We start from the raw sequence: 19,257 nt of genomic DNA, 5'->3' as shown, positions 1-19,257 counted from the left end.
TTTTTACACCCCTAGAAGACATAGTGTAACTTCCACATTTGCACACTTTCAGCAGGAGGACTTGAAATTGAACCTATTTTCAGCAAACCACACCCTGACATTCAGACATGCTGATTGCTGTAGTATAGTATGTGAAGCTCTGTCACTGCTGTTTCAACCTTCCTTAACCATGGCAACTAAAAGTTCAACTAAAACCCTTAACGTTGTGTGGGCACTTTTGACGTTATCCTATAGAATGCACGAGCAGCATTTAGCAGCCTGCAGCAAAGGCAGTGGTTTCTCAAGAACTCACATGTTCTAGCTTGCTGGTGGCAGATTCCTCTGCTGTTGGCATGCCATCTATTTTCCTGTGAGACGCACACATGCACCCCCGTCACCTTTCAGTTCCTGTGTAAATTAGCTGTCTAAACACGATTAGCTTGTTGAGAGGTACGACTTGTCTCTTCTCTCTCTCTCTCTTTTGGAATGTTACTCATCTATACACATTAAGCACACCGGCATACAGTACAAAGATGATTTACAGTCTTGCTATAAATGACCTTTTATATGATAGGCCAACTTAATTGGAAAGTTTTTAGCATTAGGGTGGTACAAGTTCCATAACCCACCTCAAATTTTATAGCGATTTAAGGGGGGACCACACAGAATAGAGTTGCCATAATCCAGGTGGGAAGAAACATGGATGGCAGCAGTGTGAGGGTTCATGGATGGATGGATGGATGGATGGATGGATGGACGGAGCAGATTGTTATGTGGACGAAAGTATGCAGACCTGGTGAGGTATTCTTTTTATGTATATATATATATATATATATAATATATATATATATATATATTTGTGTATATATATATATATATATATATATATATATATATATATATATATATATATATATATTAGGGGTGTGAATTGCCTAGTACCTGACGATTCGATTCGTATCACGATTCACAGGTCACGATTCGATTCGATACCGATTAATCCCGATACGAATGGTCACGATTCGATACCGATTAATCCCGATACGAATTTATAAGTCGATTGTTGCGATTTTTTTTCATTCATATTTAGAAAATACTAATCAGTAAGCTTGTAGAGTGTAAGATTTATATGAAAATGTATTATTTATTTATCTGAAATTTCAGTCTTATAGAGGTTGTAATCTGTTTCATGTTTGAACAGCATTAAAATAAAAATATTAAGGCTTAATGTGCCGTTCATATAACATTCTTCCATGCTCAAGGTGTGAATCCTAAAAAAAAAAAAAAAAAAAAAAAAAAAAATCGATTTTGCCTATTATTGAATCGATTCGAGAATCGCGCGATGTAGTATCGCGATATATCGCCGAATCGATTTTTTTAACACCCCTAATATATATGTATATGTGCTTGAAAAGAGTGTGCTGTTGAGGATGACACCCAGGGTCTTACCTGGGGGCTGGAGAAAACATGAAGTGAATTGTGTAGTGGGAAAAAAACAAAAAAAACAGTCAATTTCGCACAAGATATTGCCAAATGATAGGGGACCCAAGACAGAGCCTGGGGGACACCAGAGCTAATGACTGACAAATGGGATTTGAATGATTTCATTTGAACACACTGGGTGTGGCTGGGCAGGTCGGAACTGAACCAACGACTGGAGTCTGTTCTGGGGGATGGAGTGGGAAATGGCATCAAAAGCCGCAGTCAGATCGAGGAGGATGAGGATGGTGAGTAGGCTTGAGTCGACTGCCAGGAGGAAGTCGTACTTGACCAAGACTTTTGAGGTTGGAGATTCCGACAATTTTTTATTTTTTCAGTACTGGAGTTATGGCTGTTGTTGTCAATGACATTGTATTAGGAACAATGCCAGTAGGTATGAGAGAATGATTTCAGTGATAAGAGTTATCAGAGTAGGGAGTGAGTTGAGCTGGCAAGTGTAGGGCTTGGAGCGACAGATGGAACGATGCTTTCTGTTTCTGGTCTTTGTTGTGCTGCTATTGATTGAATTGTTACGGGGGGAAAAAAAGACAACAGGAAAATTATATATTGTAGTTCGAAAAATATATATTTGGTGTTTTCACTGTAAATTTCTCTTAATGTCCTCCTTTAATATCTATTAGATTAGAACCACATGCAAATTACTTCAATGACTTGTGCAGATTGCTTACTTACTGAAGCTCATATATGAGAATACTGTACTGTATTGCCATACATCTACAAGGTGCAGCATCCCCTCCGCCTCCCAAAAGTTAGATAATAGGGTCGGGACAGGGGGCCTTGAGGCATTGGTTGTTTTCATCTCAAGTTGTTGTGTCTGCAGCAGGAAGTTGTCTCGCCTTGAAAGAAGATTCTGTCCAATGACCAAACAGCAGGAAGTGGATATATAAGTCAGGTCATGATGAACTCTGGGCAGAGTTCATCATCAGATTTCTGCCAGTGCTTCACATTTGAGAAATATTTTGGAATAGTATTAACTATTCCTAGTTTGCAGTAATATCATCGTTTATTCTTGAAGCCCGATTCTGTCCATACATAGTAGTTTCCGTGTTGCTATCACATTCCAAATCTCAGTTAGAATTTTAAATAGAAGTTTGCTACTATTTCATCTTTTTGGATGATCAAAATTATATTTCAATCTCTTTCCCACAGTTTTGTGTCTAGCCGCCATCATTCTGTGCTGTAAGGCTGACCACAAAATGTCTTCCAATGGAGACCTCAGTGACCTTGGGAGCTGCGATAGCTTCTGGGAGGTACAGTAGCTACAAGACACTTAACTGTCACTTCAAAATAGTTGTTTTTACAACAAAACCCACACACCATTTCCACCAGACTATAGGCCTCGCCTCAATGTGGCCCCTGCACAGTTCACCACTGTGGATGTTGAAATAGATGTGGCAATAGCAAATGCAGAAATGCATGAATTAGCGTTTTTAGACCTCACATTGTAAAACTTTGATTTGGAACAATTTTGAAAGGCATACCATGCCTATAAATGACAACATTCCTCAGCTGCCATAAAGCCCGGGTTTCTCGTCAAAAGGTTTGATTTTCTGGGGCAATCTCCTGAAAACATCAATTTTTGTTGTCAACCACCAAAACTCCATTGCATCTTTAGGTGAACACTGATGATGACCTTAAAATGTTGACCCAATAGAAAATACATTCAAGTGTAGTTTTATTGTGTACTTAATATTATTGCTTTGTGTCCCATAAAGCCGGGAAACTACAAGAGAACGGTAAAGCGGGTAGATGATGGCCAGCGACTGTGTAATGAGTTGGTCAGCTGTTTCCAGGAGCGGGCTAAGATCGAGAAGAGCTATGCCCTTCAACTGAGCGACTGGGCCAAGAGGTGGAGAGGTGTGGTTGAGAAAGGTTAGTTCAGTCAGATCAGGTGCATCCACCATACGAAAAGCCCACAAGATCTGATTAAACAGAATCCTCCTGGAAAATATCGGACTTGCTGACAACGTTTGATAGTACATTTTCAAGTTTTCACTTACTTACGTTATTAGTAGAGGACGTCTTCTTTTTATACAGATGGCGAGGTGATGAACGGCATGCTATGAATTACCGTGCTCTCGTTTGCGCGATGGCATAAGCAATGCTCAGTTACTGCCAAACTTAATGTTTTCATTTGGTTTGTATATAGTTGTGCTTGAAAGTTTTTTATGTAAACGTATGAGCGCTATATGACGAGATAGGCTGAATGCCCATAAAATCCAAAATACTTTGGCAAATGTTTTGATATTTTCAGAGGTTGAAGTTGACATTAGTAGAGATGTGCAGCATGTCAATTTTGGTGGTGATTCATCGCATTTTAGTGTCATTAAGCCATCTTTAGTTTTTGTGCATTTGCAGTTGTACTCAAGCGTATGTAAACTTTCAAGCACAACTTTATGTACTGTAGTTCTTTTGAAGAACACACTGCTGGCGTGTATGTAGTTGTTAATTACATTTTTGACTTGGTTATCGTAGACTGTTATTTATATTAATAATTTTTTTGCAAGCAACTCTATCTTTATTTCGGCATATGTACTGTACCTTACTTTGCCGGGTTAACCTGAGTTGGGTCCTTTGAAAGGCACTATATCAATCGAAGCTATCATCATCATCTTCATTACCATCATCATTATTATTGTTATGATTATATTTAACATATACTTAACATAAATCTGATCCTTTTTTTTTTTTGTCCAAACTCGCTGATCTGCCCCCCCCCCCCGAATTATGATTATGGCAGAGAAATGTTTTTTATACAAATATTAACATTTCAACATTAGAAATGGTACACATTGAACAACAGTGCAAAGCATTGTCTGGCCTTCCACCGTGCTTACAGTTTTTCCATTGATCAATCGTTTTATATTTTATTACCAATATAAAACATGTAATAATTTCTGTCAATCAAATTGATCAAAAAACGTAATTTTATTTTTTGCTTATACTTACTGTTTTACTCAGGGCCTCAGTATGGTACACTGGAGAAGGCGTGGCACGCGTTCATGCAGGCAGCCGATCGGCTCAGTGAGCTGCATCAGGAGCTTCGTGACCGGCTAGCAGCAGAAGACAGTGAGAAGGTGCGAAATTGGCAGAAAGAAGCCTATCACAAGCAGATGATTGGCGGTTTCAGGGAGACAAAGGAGGCTGATGATGGCTTCCGAAAAGCTCAGAAACCCTGGGTCCGCAAATTAAAAGAGGTTTGATATATACCCGATTTTATACCCTTCTCAGGATGACTTTATGAGTACTGGTATATGTTATTTGAGGTGCAGTAGTGTGCCTTTGTTTTTGTGTCTAGTTGGATTCAAGTAAAAAGAGTTACCATCAGGCCAGGAAGGAGGAATGGTCAGCCGTTAACAGGGAAACGCATGCTAGGGCCGACCCTTCCAAGTCTCAAGAGGAAGTGCGCAAATATACGGCCCGTGTGGAGCGCTGCAACCAAGAGGCTGAAAAAGTATGACGCTTAGCTTACATGCACCTGTACATTTGCATTGATTATCTACATATCCAACTGCAATGTTAGATATTTGAATGCTTAACATCTGCATGCTGACATGTGGAGCCCGCTGCAATTTGGTGTGTCAGGGAGACCAAAACAAGCCTATGTCTATTTTGTGACTTTGAAACATGACCGGACTAGTTTCCTGTGTTTTCTACTCTCCAATGGCAGAAAGCTCCAAGTCATGAAGAGGGAAATGATCAACCAAACATAGGGAAATCCTTTGACAAATTCTAGAACAGTCAGTACACAAAGATGTGTGAGGTAGACAAGAGGCCTTTAACAAGAACCCTGCAGCATGATTCCAGGAAGAGTGAGATAACGTCCAAAAATTTAGAAAATAGTCTATATTTAATACACTTCATAGTCAGAGTGCAGAATAACGATCTGTGTCTTGTATGACACCATTTAACTGGCGCTGTTTACCTTTTTCTGCAACAGCTCCATGCTGATATTTTGTGTACACAATACTTAATAAATACAATTGCTCTAAATTAATAGTCTTTTACAGTTTTTGTCATGGTTGATATACCAGTACCGAAAACCTATTTTTAATGCTAAAATATTTTTTTCTTGTATATTTACTGTCTTTGCAAATAAGGTAATACACATTGTTTGCCTAAGTTTCTAAACCAAAACAAAGTCAATTTTGTGTTTCAATGTTCTAACTGAGAAACCCCAGTGAGCCTGCTCAAATTTGGGTATTATTTTAGGTCATTTCAGTTTGAAATTCCACATTCTTATTCAAAGTGGTGGGTGAGAACTCACGGGAATTGAACGAGTCGGAATTAAGGCACTTTATGATGTTGGGTCTTATTTTTTTCTTACTCGTTGGTAAGCACTATATGTGTATACACCATTTTTTTTTCTTTTTAAACAGTATTACACAGGATGTCTATATGTGGAGTAAAGAAGCTCAATCTACCTTGTTGACGGTCATGTGTTTTGCAGGCTAAAGAACGTTACGAAAAGGCCTTGGAAGAGTTGAACCGCTGTAACCCTCGCTACATGGAGGACATGGAGCAGGTGTTTGACCTCACCCAGGAAGCTGAGCACAAGAGGCTGTGCTTCTTTAAAGAGGTCCTGCTGGATATCCACACACACCTTGACCTGTCCAGCAAAGAAGGGTAGGACACAGTCACATGAAAGGAAATGGAGTGTAAAATATATAGGACGATAAGCCGCGACTTTTGGCTTGTACAATGATGCGGCTAATTTATGCATTTTTTCTAACGGCCGCCGGGGGCGTTTATGTAGAAAAGGTGGAATATATGTGTCGAGGAAGACGCGTTTAATTAGCATGAACAGATCCTCATCATGGAAAATACAAGAAGTCTCAGTCTCAGTGACTTTTACCAGTATGTTATTTTTAACCAGCCCTGTTACGTTAGTGCTGTGTTACTACCGTATTGCTGCTGGGTTACTGCCGCGTCACAGGCACGGTTTGGAAAGAAAAGCTAAGGTATATTATTCAACCTTTGAAAACTCTTTCCGTGTCCCATCTTTCTTTGTAAATATCATGTTTCAAGGTGCGCGGTTTATAGTCCGGTGTGTCTTATGTCTGTACAGAATGCTTTTTCCTTTAGAAATGTACTGGGTGCGGCTTATAATCAGGTGCACTCCATCGTCCGGAAATTACGGTATACTGTATAGATATAATGCTTGAACCTTGGCGTATTTCAACAAGCTTCTGTTGAATTTACGTCTGGGCTCTTGCTGGACCATTCTACAGGCCTCGATACGCCAATCCGACGTCAGCCAAATGTGACCAACGCCTACCGCCTGTGGCGTCGGCATGACCTTTGACACATCACGGTGGAAAAACTTGAAAGTACACACCGCTACAAACAGTATCTTCTGCCCATGCGTAAGAACTGATCTCCCTCCATACTATCTGCGGCGGTAGTCAATATTCCTCATTGTTAGAAAAAGGCAACCGGAAAGCTCTTACGGGGCGGGATATAAAAAGGTAAACAATGCATACTCATGATGTATTCCCACGCAAAGCTCACCCTTGGGTTCTTGACAGAGCATCGTGTAATATAAAAGTAAATCCTGTCAGATATATCCAGTTGCGTCTTCATAATTTAGTTTCATAACTCGATCGTACTGTTTAACAGTAATGTAATACAATTCTGTCAAGTCTTGAACCATAGTGATGAATTCATCTTCTGTTCTTATGTCCAAATTCTTAGGGTGATCATGTGTAAAATGAGCGAAATTGTAAATAAAGGCTTTACATCGCTTACGGCTTATCTGCATTCGTCACTACCTGTTCTTGCCCCATGCTCTGATTCGCTAGCTAACAGCCAATCAGAGTGATCAATTGTCGCGACGGGCTGACACCAATTCAACATGGCGAATCCGCCGAAAACGTCCTCCAGATGCTGCCCAACGGGATCCGACGTTACGGCAATGATTTATACATTCATATGACGACGCATACCGACACGCGGACTCTTTCCGACTTGGTGTATCGAGGCCTTAGGATATTTTTCTTTTCCTGAAGCAATTTTTTTGTTGATTTTTGAATGTACAGTGTAAGGTCTGGGTCACTGGCATGTTGAATGATAACACTTTCGACTTAGTTTTGTAGAAAATGCCTAGAGGTTTGTTTCTGTCGTATGTCTTCATTGGGTTTTTTGTACTTTGGCCGAGTGCAGAATTAGGTCCACCAAATTCATACTTGGTCTCATCAAACTGTAACACTGGCTATTCCTCATTTAATACGAATTTGAGAGATTGATGTGAAATTTAGATTGCCTTCGATGTCTGCAGCTCCTTTAAAGTTGTTTTCTGGTATCTTGTCTTTCCTGACCAGTATTCTTCTCGACATCTCGTCGTCATTTTTTTTTTTTTCCCGAGGGCATCCAGTACATTAATGCCAGTATTGGACCAAAAAACAATTTAAATGTCTGAAAAAATTGCACTATGTAGTTGTGTTCAATGTTATTTTTGTCTTTGAAATTATTATTCTGAATACAGTTACAATATAAGAGGGTGTCAACTGCCATAAACAAATTATTCTCATGCTGAATTTAAAATATATGTGTGAGTTTCATGACTGAAATTAAAGGAATGCAGGTATTGCATGCCTTGTGTGTGTATGACTAGGTTTGTGTACACTGGAGTTAATGGAAAACTCCTGCCGTTGTCCATTAACTATTGGTCTCACATTCTGTTTAACTAGCCCATCATTACCATAACAACCCTGGTTGGCAAATATCTAATGAGGTCTTAACACAAAACGCATTCTTTTGATTGATTCCTTATAATGGAGGTTCTAGAGGAGGTGTTGTCAGTGACTGCGCAAGCTGAGATCAAGTGTAGCAAACGGACTAATAAAAGAACCATGTCCTCTTTCTATTATCTGAGTTCCTGTTGGAGCACTTTGGCTGCCACAAACTGTAGTTAGGTTTGCTGTTGTTGAAATGAAGTAGTTTCAAGCAGGTTTAAAGCTCCATGAAATGGATCTGTTGATATAGTAATCTTATCGACAGATTTGTTTCATAAAATGTATTGAACAAGCAAGTTTCCAAATATGGATGCTAGGATTGAAAAGGGGGGTTTCCAATCTGCTTTCAACTATATATTTTTTTTACATGGCACCGTGTGTATTTTGTTGTTCAAAGTTTTGTATGCTGTCCCAAGTTTTAAATGCAGTGTTATGCATGATAGGCACTCAGGATGAGTTAAATCAAACGAAAAATGGCTTTTATGTGAATGCTGGTTCACCAAAATTGTTGGAGTGATAGTTTTTTCTGTTACTCAGTCATATGTTTGTTTGTTTTCCACTAACGCTTGCAATTCCATCACTTTAAAACTTCATTTTGTACTGGCGGCGCGCTTCCAAATGTTCCATGGTGAAAATCATCAGAGCTGCCAGAAGCACACAACACAACTCTCTTCAGTACTTTAGAAACGGTTGCCAACAGCGTGTGCAGTCTTGGAGACGGTGAACTCACTATTTGGAATATCAAGCTGTTGTGTGGATAAGAGTACCAAATTACAAGTGTTAACACATCCTAAGAAGTATGGGCTCTTTCCACATCTGCTTTAAAAAAAAATGCCATTGTGCTGGCATAAGTAATGAACACAACATGAGAGGCTTTTCAAGTCAGCAGTAATCAGAGAGAATATCTTTACAACTCAAAAATATCTTCAGCCTTTTACACTTAAGCAGCTGCAGCAGCATGTTCACTAAGAGGATTGACCTTGCTGCCTGTTGTCCCATGTGACCAAAAAGAAGTCATTCTGAGGTTCAAATGTAGGTCCTGCTCGTTGCCACAAGATTTCAAGTTGGCATGACGGTGGCCTTGTTTCCACAGTGCCAAGTTCAAATACAAACAGCAAGTGTAAACAAAAGCTCTGCACTCATTATACATGTTCTCGTTGTTGTGAATTTAAAGTATATTTTTGTTCAAATGGAAAATGGGGAAAAGCTTTCTCAGACCACTCACTGCAACTCCTCCATAAAGGGCGTAGTCTGTGTGAATGTGAGTATTGACGTGTCACCCTCTCTCACAGCTTCCGAGAGCTGTACCGGGATCTGGGTCAGACCATCCGAGCAGCAAATGAGACAGAAGATCTGCGATGGTGGAGAAACACTCATGGACCAGGCATGAGTATGAACTGGCCACAGTATGAGGTGGGCACACACAAAATGTGCCACTCAAATAAATGTGAAGAAAACGTTAACAATTTTAACATAGTCAATGAAATTGTGGAATTAAGAATTCGATCAGATCATGTATTGTTACTCTTTTCTCTTTAATCTTCCCATTTGTACTCGCCAGTCAGTATAACGTGCTTTGCATGTGTTCACTTCAGACAAACTGAATACTAAATAGGCTTTTTGTGAAAGCCCTGTTGTGTTACTGAGTCCTGAGTGGGTCAGTGGAATGTTGCCGCACGCACACACGTACACAACCGCAGACAGTTTTCCTTAGACTCTCAGTGGAAATCGACTTCAATAACTCCTGATTTTAGACTGGTCATGTAGTGACACAACTCTTTACACACTGAAAAACTTCCTAAAAAAAGAAAATTGATATTGCAAGATGAAAGGAAATAGTAAATTACAAGCATTCAATTCATTGCATTTACTTTGTGAGGATAAACCCATTATCTTCAAAATTTGGAAAGGCCTGAAATAAACAAATCAACTGTTGACTATTGATTTAGGACTATCATAAGAAGTCAAATTCAGTCACTTGTAATCTGTTCTGCAGAGTTTGGTGTCTTCCTTGCAGCTGTCCTTCTATTCGCAGTTCACCTTGTGATGCTGAGTCACAAGCTGAAGACACAATTGGAAACCCCTTGTCCTATTTTTATACTGTTTGCAGAAGAACTTAGTAAATCATAACAGACAATAAGCAGATGTGGTAATGTAAACTAAATTGATTATGCTGCTTTATAAGGCCTCTCCTTATGATTAGGGATGATGCATGAATACCTTTCAGATTAAGAACCATTTTTGCCTTATTGATCTCAGACAAAGATGACTTGACTTGTAAATGTTTAAACTGAAGATCAGTGTACTTATTACCAGTTTGACAACTTACCCTAGTTTTGACCTGTTGGTCACGGTAATTATTTCTTTTCTTTTTTGCGGAAGATTGTTAAATGAGCCGCCTCTTTGAAGTAAGGATGAGACCAGTGGCGTTTTGTTCTGTCCTTTTCGGCTGAGTCAAGTTGGGAAGGGTGAGCAGTTACAAGGAGAGAGAGAGAGGGCAGAGGGAAACTACAAAGAGCAACTGCACTGACTCGAGCATAATTGGATTTATTTGTATTTTTTACCTATATTGATTGTGCGTTGTGCTTAAAAAAAATCCCTGTCTGTTTTACAAATTGTGTACAAGTGATGGAACTGTGACATACTAAGAGTAATTGAAACAGACAAAAATATTCTAGTTATTTCTTTTGTGCATTCTTTCTTACGCTTTCATTTTTTTTCTTCTTAACATGGTACAAAATATGTAATCTGTTTTTTTTTCTTAAAAAAAAAAACTGTTCACTGAAAAAAATGCTCATTTATTTACTCCAATATTCATTTATTTTTTAGACATTTTAGTGCTGTGATTTTAATACTACGGTAATTTTGCTTGGGTATCATACAGTTAGAATCTAATATTGTCCCATGCCTAAGCACAAATAAGCTCAAAAACCATATCAAGTGATTGTTTTTAAGTCGGGTGAAGTCCAGCTGCAAGATTTCAGACCAACAGTGTATCTATAAAGCATTCACAACGCCTTGGACATCACATGTACTGTACATATATGTTCACAGCTTTTGCCATAAAGCTCAAAATTGATCTTGATAGCATCATTTTTTTCTCACTGATGATCATTGACATGTTCCAACAGCCTAATTGGAATCCACGTGTGGTAAATTCACTTCATTGGACATGATTTGGTCCCACAGGTGTCAGAGCACAAGCCAAGCATCAAGTCAAATAAATTGTCTGTAGACCCCCGAGACAGGATTGCCTCAAGGCACAATCCGGAGAAGGGTATAGAAAACTTTCTGCTGCTCTGGTAGGTTCCAATGAGCTCAGTGGCCTCAATCAACCATAAATGAAAAAAGTTCCCAACCAGCAAGACTCTACCTAGTGCTGGCCACTCGTTTAAACTGAGCAATTGGGGGGAGAATGGCTTTATTTCGGGAGGTGAACAAAGAACCCGAAGGTCACTCTTTCAGAGCTCCTCCCGTCCTCTGTGGTGAGAGGAAATTTCCAGAACAGCCATCTTTACAGCCCTTCACCAATCAGGCCTGTATGGTAGATTCCATAGATGGAAGCCACTCCTTAGTAAAAGGCACATAGCAGCCTGCCTGGAGTTTGCAATTCTGTGGTCTGACAACAATTGAACTCTTGTTGAACTCTGGGCGTGAATGCCAGGCGTGATGTTTGGAAGGAACCGGGCGCTGCTCATCAATACCATCCCTACAGTCAAGCATGCATGGTGGTGGCAACATTACGAAGTGGGGATAATTTTCAGTGGTAGTAACTAGTCAGGATCGAGTGAGGGAGCGCAATGTACATAGAATTATTGGATGGAAGCCTGCTGCAGAGTGGTTGGAATGTCAGACCGGGGCGACGGTTGACCTTCCAACAAGATTACGATCCCAAGTACACAGCCAAGAAAACAAAGAGGAGTGGCTTAAAGACTACTCTGAATGTCCTTGAATCTGATTGAAGATCTCTGGAAAGATCTGAAAATGGCTGATGGAGCTTGACAGGTGCTGCAAAACCAAAGATACAGTACGTGTGCCAAGCTTGTGGCATCATATTCAAAAGGTCTTGAGGTTGTAATTACTGCCAAAGGCTGTGAAGACTTGTATACATGTGATGTCTTATTTTTTTTTTTAAAATGAACTTGCAAAAAAAAAAAAAAAATCATATTGGAATAAAGCTGCAACAAAATGTGGGAAAAGAGAAAAAAAAAACACATGACGCAAAAATGCTATGGATCGTCATCAAAATTCACATTCACATCTCTACATATGTAAACTTCAGCATCTGGCTACATTATTTTGGATTATATGGCCATGAAGCCTTTGTTCCCTAGAGTATGTAATCTTTCAAGTATAATTGTATTTGTCTTTTTGTTTTGTTGTAAATAGCAGAAACAACAAAAATTATGTGTAATTCAGTGAAGTAAACCTTGACACGGGATTTTTCTCATCACGTTATGTTTTCCTAACTACTTGTGGCCAAGCAGAATTTGCAGAGCCGGATCATTTGTCCCCTAAAGGCCAATTTAGAAAAATTGGCATAAACCAGCCGTGACGACCAGCTGCTTGAATGACAAATTAGTGTTTGTCTACATGATGCCTCTGGAAATAGAGCTGGGCAGGAACAAGTTAGACACACAGTTAGAACATTACTCAAAAAACAGCAGGGTCCTTGGTTTACCACATTACAATTACATTCTTATGGCGCCAATCCAAATTTGTAAATTGGATTGTGGCATAGTTAACTACTAATCTATGTTAATGCAGCAGTATAGGCATAATTATTCATTTCTCTAATACATTTTTATGGGGAAAAAAATGAAATAAATAAATATATACAACAATACAATGAGAACAATACACCTATATTAAAAAAAAAATAAACAGGTCCATCTGATAAAGCCGTGGTAACCTTCAACTTTTGTTTTACCTGGGGAAAATATAAATAAATCCTCTAATAGGATAAATTTGAACAGTATCAAACTACACACACAATCACTAAATGGTTAATAACATATGAACATTTAGTTAAACTGACTTTATTTGAAAAGGTTCACAATTGAGATTAATTTTAAATTACGTGTGCGCATACAGGAGTGGACTCCAGAGACAAGTCGGACCATCAGCAGGAAGGAGCGAGGTATACACTCTGACGACAGTGTAGTTACCCTCACCAATATCGTTTCCTCGGGAGGAAATGACGTCCCACCCAGTCCCATGACCAAGAAGGCAATCAGGTACAAGACACACTTCACCCTCAATTTAGCAAAATATTATGTTCACCTTCACAATGTAATATGAAATATAGCAGTAATATTAGTTGGCTGGTGGTGGTGAGGTACATGGTGTGCTGCTTTTTGCATAGATGACACTGGTTCGATTTATAGGGTGTCCCAATACCCAGTCACTAACGGTCTAAAGCCTGGATTAAAAAAAAAACAAAAAACAAAAAAAACTGTGGCATCCGGCCTAAAAACAAATCATGGGAGTGACTTTCTGTGGCAACCCCCTGATGGGACAAGCCAATCAAATGTCTACGAGGCCTCACTGGGGCTGGATAAAGACAGTTCATGATGGGTAAAGCTTTCAGGTTCCATCTAGTCTATGCAAGTAAAAAAATAAAAGTAAAAGTGATCAAGACCTATAACAAAAAGGTAAATCTAAAATGATTCATGCCTAAAATAGAATTTTGTTTGTTTGTGTGAACTGTTGTATTTTAATTGTAAAAGACACAAATTAGCAAAAGACGGTAAGATATAAGTAATGATTTTTAAAAATATCAGCTACAGTATGTCATTATTTCATACATTTTGACAAAAAGTTAACCACTGATTGTCACACCCAACTAAGTGGGGCAAAATTTGTTCTCCTCATTTGACCCATCCCCTGAGGGAGCGGTAGTCATGCAAAGTAATTCCGATGATCCTTTTCAATGATGCAAACTATTGTGGGTTGTCGGCATTGTATTAGGTATGTCTGGAATGTGAACTATTCTCAAACAAGGTCAACACAATATATATTTTTTAAATTGATATCTCTCGCATAACTACTTGTACTATTTTGACACGTTCATGGGTCATTTCCAGCCAGAAGGTACCCCATTCAAAAAAAAAACCTCAAAGATTTGGCCAGGAGATGAATGATTGATGATGTCATTTTGCTATTATTGTATTATATTGATTACAATACATATATTGCAATAAGTATGAATGGTTGTCTATGTGCTATTGTTGTTGTTCCTATATTTGATTTATTGTATTTGTAATTAAATATTTTAATAAGTACTCATTAAGTATAAAATTCCCCTCATAAATAGTTATACAGTAAACTGTATGTAAAGTCAGGTAACATCAAAATTTTGAGGAACGGAATGTACAGTAAGTCTATCGTTTCCTCTTCTGCAATGCATGCAATTGTTTAGATTGGTCTCCCCCTAAGGAGTTAACATTGTCAGTTTAAGACTCAAGTTGAAAGGTGTGCGTGTTCACCCTCCTCTTGCAGTTTGTCCTCGAGCAAAAAATATTTGACTTTAAACGAGTAAAACGCGGCAAATCCCTCCCTCAGCTAAAAACAAGCACATTGCCACATTCAGCGGGCTTCAGCAGCAGATGGAGGCCTTTATGCTTTTTTAGAGTTTGTAGTGTGCTTTATTTGAATGGAAAGAAGCTGCTTGAGGATTTTTGGGAGCATTCATTACAGCCATCTCTGCTACGACACCAATGTTGTTCAATATTGCTGGTTTGACATTTCATGCTATGAGCTTATGAACTTGGAAACTGTGCTCTAATCCTTTATCATAACCCTAACCTCCATTACCCTAATTTCTCAAGTCATTTTTAACATATCACAAAAAAAAATAAAAAATAAGCACACACTTGGTTTGGAAAGTTTTAAAACACACTTTTTACACGTAAATGTATTTGAACACAAAATTGCAAACATAAAATGTATGAAAAATACTTCTTATTACTAATTGTTGCTTATTACTCATTGCTGCAAAACGGAAACATTTTTTTTCCTGTTAAAAGAAGAGACTCTAATCTTTCTTTTTGTAGGTTCCAAGTTTTTGTAGCAATAGAACACAATATTCTGTGGGTGTTGCAAAATCAGTCAAACTCCAATAAAACAGCCGAAGGAGCGAAGGCAGTTGCTTAAGTGAAAATAGTTGGGAGTGAATGAGTTAAGGTGACAGACAGTATTAGCGTTTTTATTTATTTTTATTTTTTTAATGACCTTTACTTCGCTGAAAATCACCTATCGTGAGTGGGCATGGAACATATCACCCACGAAAAGTGAGGGAACACTGAATTCTGTAAAAACCCACGGGAATCCGATTTCTTAAAAGAAAAATGTGACGAGAAGAACTCTTTGGCCTGTAGGATATGATGTCCATAATTTCCAAAAACAATTTGAAATGTGGACTCGTCAGACGACAGCACACTTTTCCACTTTGCGTCAGTCCATCTCGGATGAGCTTGGGCCTGCAAAAATTGGTGTCGTTTCTGAGTGTTCTTGATGTATGTTTTGTTTGTTTGTTTTTTAATTCACGTTTTACACATCGTCCCAATTTCATTGTTGTCAATTTTCTCATGTGCCCATTCAGGGTTGTTAAGGATGACTCTTCGGACTGGTCAGATGAGGAAAACCCCAAGAAGTTGGCTGTGAACGGTGTTGGCGATGTGGGGGACAAAGGGGACCTGCAGGTAGAGGGTGTGCGAGTCCGAGCGCTGTACGATTACTCGGGCCAGGAGGCTGACGAGCTCAGCTTCAAAGCAGGTATTAACCCTCACTAATGCTGCATGACCACAGGCAGGCATCACAGGAGAATTTCGTTTGCTTGCTTTGTGCTAAATGTCAAACAGTCATATGTAGTCTGGAACAGAAAATTCAAATTCTCTTGGTTTGAGAACAGTGAAGTCTCCTTTCAATGAATCATTGTCTAAAATTGTTGTTTGACCTTCAGGTAAGTAGGGGGGGAAAAAAATAATAATTTCTTCCCTTCCTGTGATGCCTCATCTACACATTTTCAGGCACACTCATGTCCAACCTCAACTTTTCCACTTGAATACTGTTGATGAAATGTGTGTGGCGCAATGGGAAGTTGAGCATAGCGCACGCTTGATAGTCGTCTGCAAGGTGCGGGAAATTCCATTTAAGTCACAGAAACACATGATTTTTGTCTTCTTTTATCTCCTGCGAGGGTCAAAGTCTGAATTGTTCTCTGAAAAGCTAGAAAATACAAATTTTTGTTTATTTAGTTGTGTTTATAAGGAGTTGCCTGATGCTGTGACTTAAGATTGATTGTAGCACCATATAATTTCATTAATAAATTTGCATTTAACGCAATCAAAATATGCGTGTAAAAATGTAATAAAACCCATTAATGTAATAATTTCACCAATAATGTAATAAAAAAGCCTGACTCCTAACATTTGTACCAATAATGTACCTTATTACATCATATCCCAGAAGTCTTTGTGACAGAGCAGTTCGAATCAAGTGGGCGGAGCTTACTTTGATTAGCTCTCTGCAGTTGGTTTAACCCTAATTAATCAACTTGAACACTGGCCTCCAATGACATCAGACAGTGTTAAAAAATACACTTTGCGGGTTGAAATCTACTCTGAAACATTTAACACCAACATTTTAGCACTCCAATATTTGCAGTGAATGTAAATAGCAGTACAAGATATTCTCAAAACACAATATAGAGCTTTGGACTGAAAATAAACATATGCATTACATTATTTCTCTATTACAAAAATGTTGTTATAATATAAGTCAGGATTTTTTTAAATTGCATTATTGGTGAAATTGGTACATTGAGTTTTTTTTTTGTCAAACAGCAACTGGCAAAATGGGAGAGATGAATTAAAACGGGTGGATTTTGCTGCCTAACTCATATTCCACAAAGACAATATGAATCAGAATGCCATGTTTAGACTAGTGAAGGTGCACAGAACATATTAAGATTTTATTTTTATTTGACTTTCCCTTGAAGATGTCTGAGCCAGATGAATTTGTCCATCTGCAGATTGTTTTGGCCTTGCATTCATTTTAACGTTTGCCCCCATGTCATGTCCCTCACCTTTTACTTTTCCACTCAATTTCCTCAGACATGACCCCGTCTCATCACTCACATGAATTCAAATGAATTGACTGCCAGTAAAGCTAGCATAAACAATAAGGTGGAACTTTGAACGGTTTCTGATTGAGCGCCAACTGTTGGTGTGATGGTGCAGTTGCAGTTTAAAACGACACCCCAGCTAGTGTAACACTGCTCAGAAAACAAAAAAAGTCCAAATGCTTTTCAAGACTTCAAATGCTTTTAAGCTTCAAGTAGACTGAAATTAGGTGCACATTTTTTTAATGCACACATCTAAATAGTTTTTTTTTTTTAATTTTTAACCATGCCTTATTTTATTCCGTTTTTCATTTGGCTAGCACGATCATTCATTGATCATTTTGATTTTCTATGACGTGACGTGAACAAATGATTAACCACTTTTCCTTTTCATTTTCCTTGGGGTTTGGGGCGAATCATGTTTTTTTTTGTCATTTTTATTTACTCTTTGCGTCTGTGTTTTTAGATTTGTTGCTGTGTTTATTTGTTGTTTCGCACTTGAGGTTCCACCATAGTTGTATTCGCGTGTGAACAGGAATTTGAACCCGTCAACAAAGGTGGTGCAAACGTTTGCAACGGTGCTTGCAGGTGAGGAGTTGCTGAAGCTGGGCGAGGAAGACGAGCAGGGCTGGTGCAAAGGACAGCTGAGCAACGGCCAGGTGGGCCTCTATCCCGCCAACTACGTCCAGCTGGGAACTTCCTGATGACCCGCCCCTTCCTGTTTGCGCGGCCAATGGCGCGACTCGACTCAAGATGCCAGGACCCACCCACCCTAAAATTGTTTGTTGAGGCACATTCGGCCAGTACGGAGTTAACGTTTAAAACTCATCACTGAGTTGTTTTCTTCTGTATATTTCTGTTGAACACTCAATATGGAAAGAATCACCAAGCAATTTCAAGCCGGTTGGTTTACATCCACATTTCATTAAATATGAAATCACTCATGAAGAGGGAGAAGCCACTTAACTTTATCATTTGTTTATATATTATCAGAATATAGTCTGGAATGTAGAAAAGTCAGTGGGAAGCTACGTATGTAAGCTTGAATACCATGACGTTGCAAAAAAAGTTAAGCTAACCTGCGGCAACGAATGAGTGGCATCGCTTGATGAAATGCAACTATAATTCAATGAGATATTGTCAAGAGAAAGTAATATTTAAAAGTCAAATATATGCTTCAAGCCAAGAGTATTTTATAGGGGAAGTTTGAGTTAAACTATAGATTGTTTGTTTTACTTTGGGTTTTATTATTTCCTGTCTGACATCAGCTGCTGGGTAAGCATGTGCTCAAGAGTCCTCCCAACAAAAACGTTTTTTTTGTTTTGTTTACGGAGGATGTTTGGTACATGAATTCAGCCAATCCCGTCCCCTCTTTCGCTTCGCCTTGAATTCATTTATGTTGATGCTGACTCTGCATTCACTTGAGCTTCTGTTTGTGATTGCTGTGTGGCACATCATCTGATTTGGGTGATGAATGCGAGGATGGTTTTTATTTCCTTGAATTTAACTATGTTGGAGACTCGTCTTTATTTGATCTCTATTGATTTTAAGTGTCAGCATTTGTTGTGCAGAGAATGTGAATCACGCGTACTAAATTCAAGATTCTGGGTTTTGCGAGTTTTAAGTTGGATGTAATTACATGAGGGAGCCTCTTCTCTGCAATAACCAAATAACTACAACTTTTTGGAGTCTTTTTCTTCCCTCAATGTGTCATCTGTACAGCACATCAAGTTGTGGAAAAGCAACAATAAAGATCTTTATACACCATTTCCTCTCGTGTTACATTTTTACATATATTAAAGAAATTAGTAAAGTGTAGTGGCAATTTACTGCAAAGGTGCCGCTTGAGGGTCTTGATGTTTTTTTTGTTTTTTTTGTCCCCCCCAACGCGCTGTACTGTGACTGTGGTTGTTATTTAAA

At 38.7% G+C, this 19,257-nt stretch overlaps 2 protein-coding genes across 6 annotated transcripts in view; one reads left to right on the top strand and one right to left on the bottom strand.

The window, feature by feature from the left end:
- The window catches only part of pacsin3 (protein kinase C and casein kinase substrate in neurons 3), a 26,835-nt gene extending 7,731 nt beyond the window's left edge, over positions 1-19,104 (top strand). For all 5 annotated transcript variants that reach the window (XM_077519133.1, XM_077519135.1, XM_077519132.1 and 2 more), the window contains 9 exons: positions 2,629-2,729; positions 3,195-3,351; positions 4,441-4,676; positions 4,778-4,933; positions 5,930-6,105; positions 9,506-9,626; positions 13,308-13,450; positions 15,817-15,989; positions 17,926-19,104. In XM_077519133.1, the coding sequence (XP_077375259.1) occupies positions 2,676-2,729; positions 3,195-3,351; positions 4,441-4,676; positions 4,778-4,933; positions 5,930-6,105; positions 9,506-9,626; positions 13,308-13,450; positions 15,817-15,989; positions 17,926-18,041 (1,332 nt within the window). In that variant the 5' untranslated portion in view covers positions 2,629-2,675 and the 3' untranslated portion in view covers positions 18,042-19,104. The remainder of the gene's footprint in view (positions 1-2,628; positions 2,730-3,194; positions 3,352-4,440; positions 4,677-4,777; positions 4,934-5,929; positions 6,106-9,505; positions 9,627-13,307; positions 13,451-15,816; positions 15,990-17,925) is intronic.
- The window catches only part of LOC144017507 (C-myc promoter-binding protein-like), a 265,503-nt gene that overhangs the window by 168,187 nt on the left and 78,059 nt on the right, over positions 1-19,257 (bottom strand). The gene's annotated exons all lie outside the window — the stretch shown is intronic.

This window comes from Festucalex cinctus, chromosome 4, assembly GCF_051991245.1.
Source record: "Festucalex cinctus isolate MCC-2025b chromosome 4, RoL_Fcin_1.0, whole genome shotgun sequence".
Taxonomy (NCBI): domain Eukaryota; kingdom Metazoa; phylum Chordata; class Actinopteri; order Syngnathiformes; family Syngnathidae; genus Festucalex; species Festucalex cinctus.
This window is presented reverse-complemented; position numbering and strand designations above follow the sequence as displayed.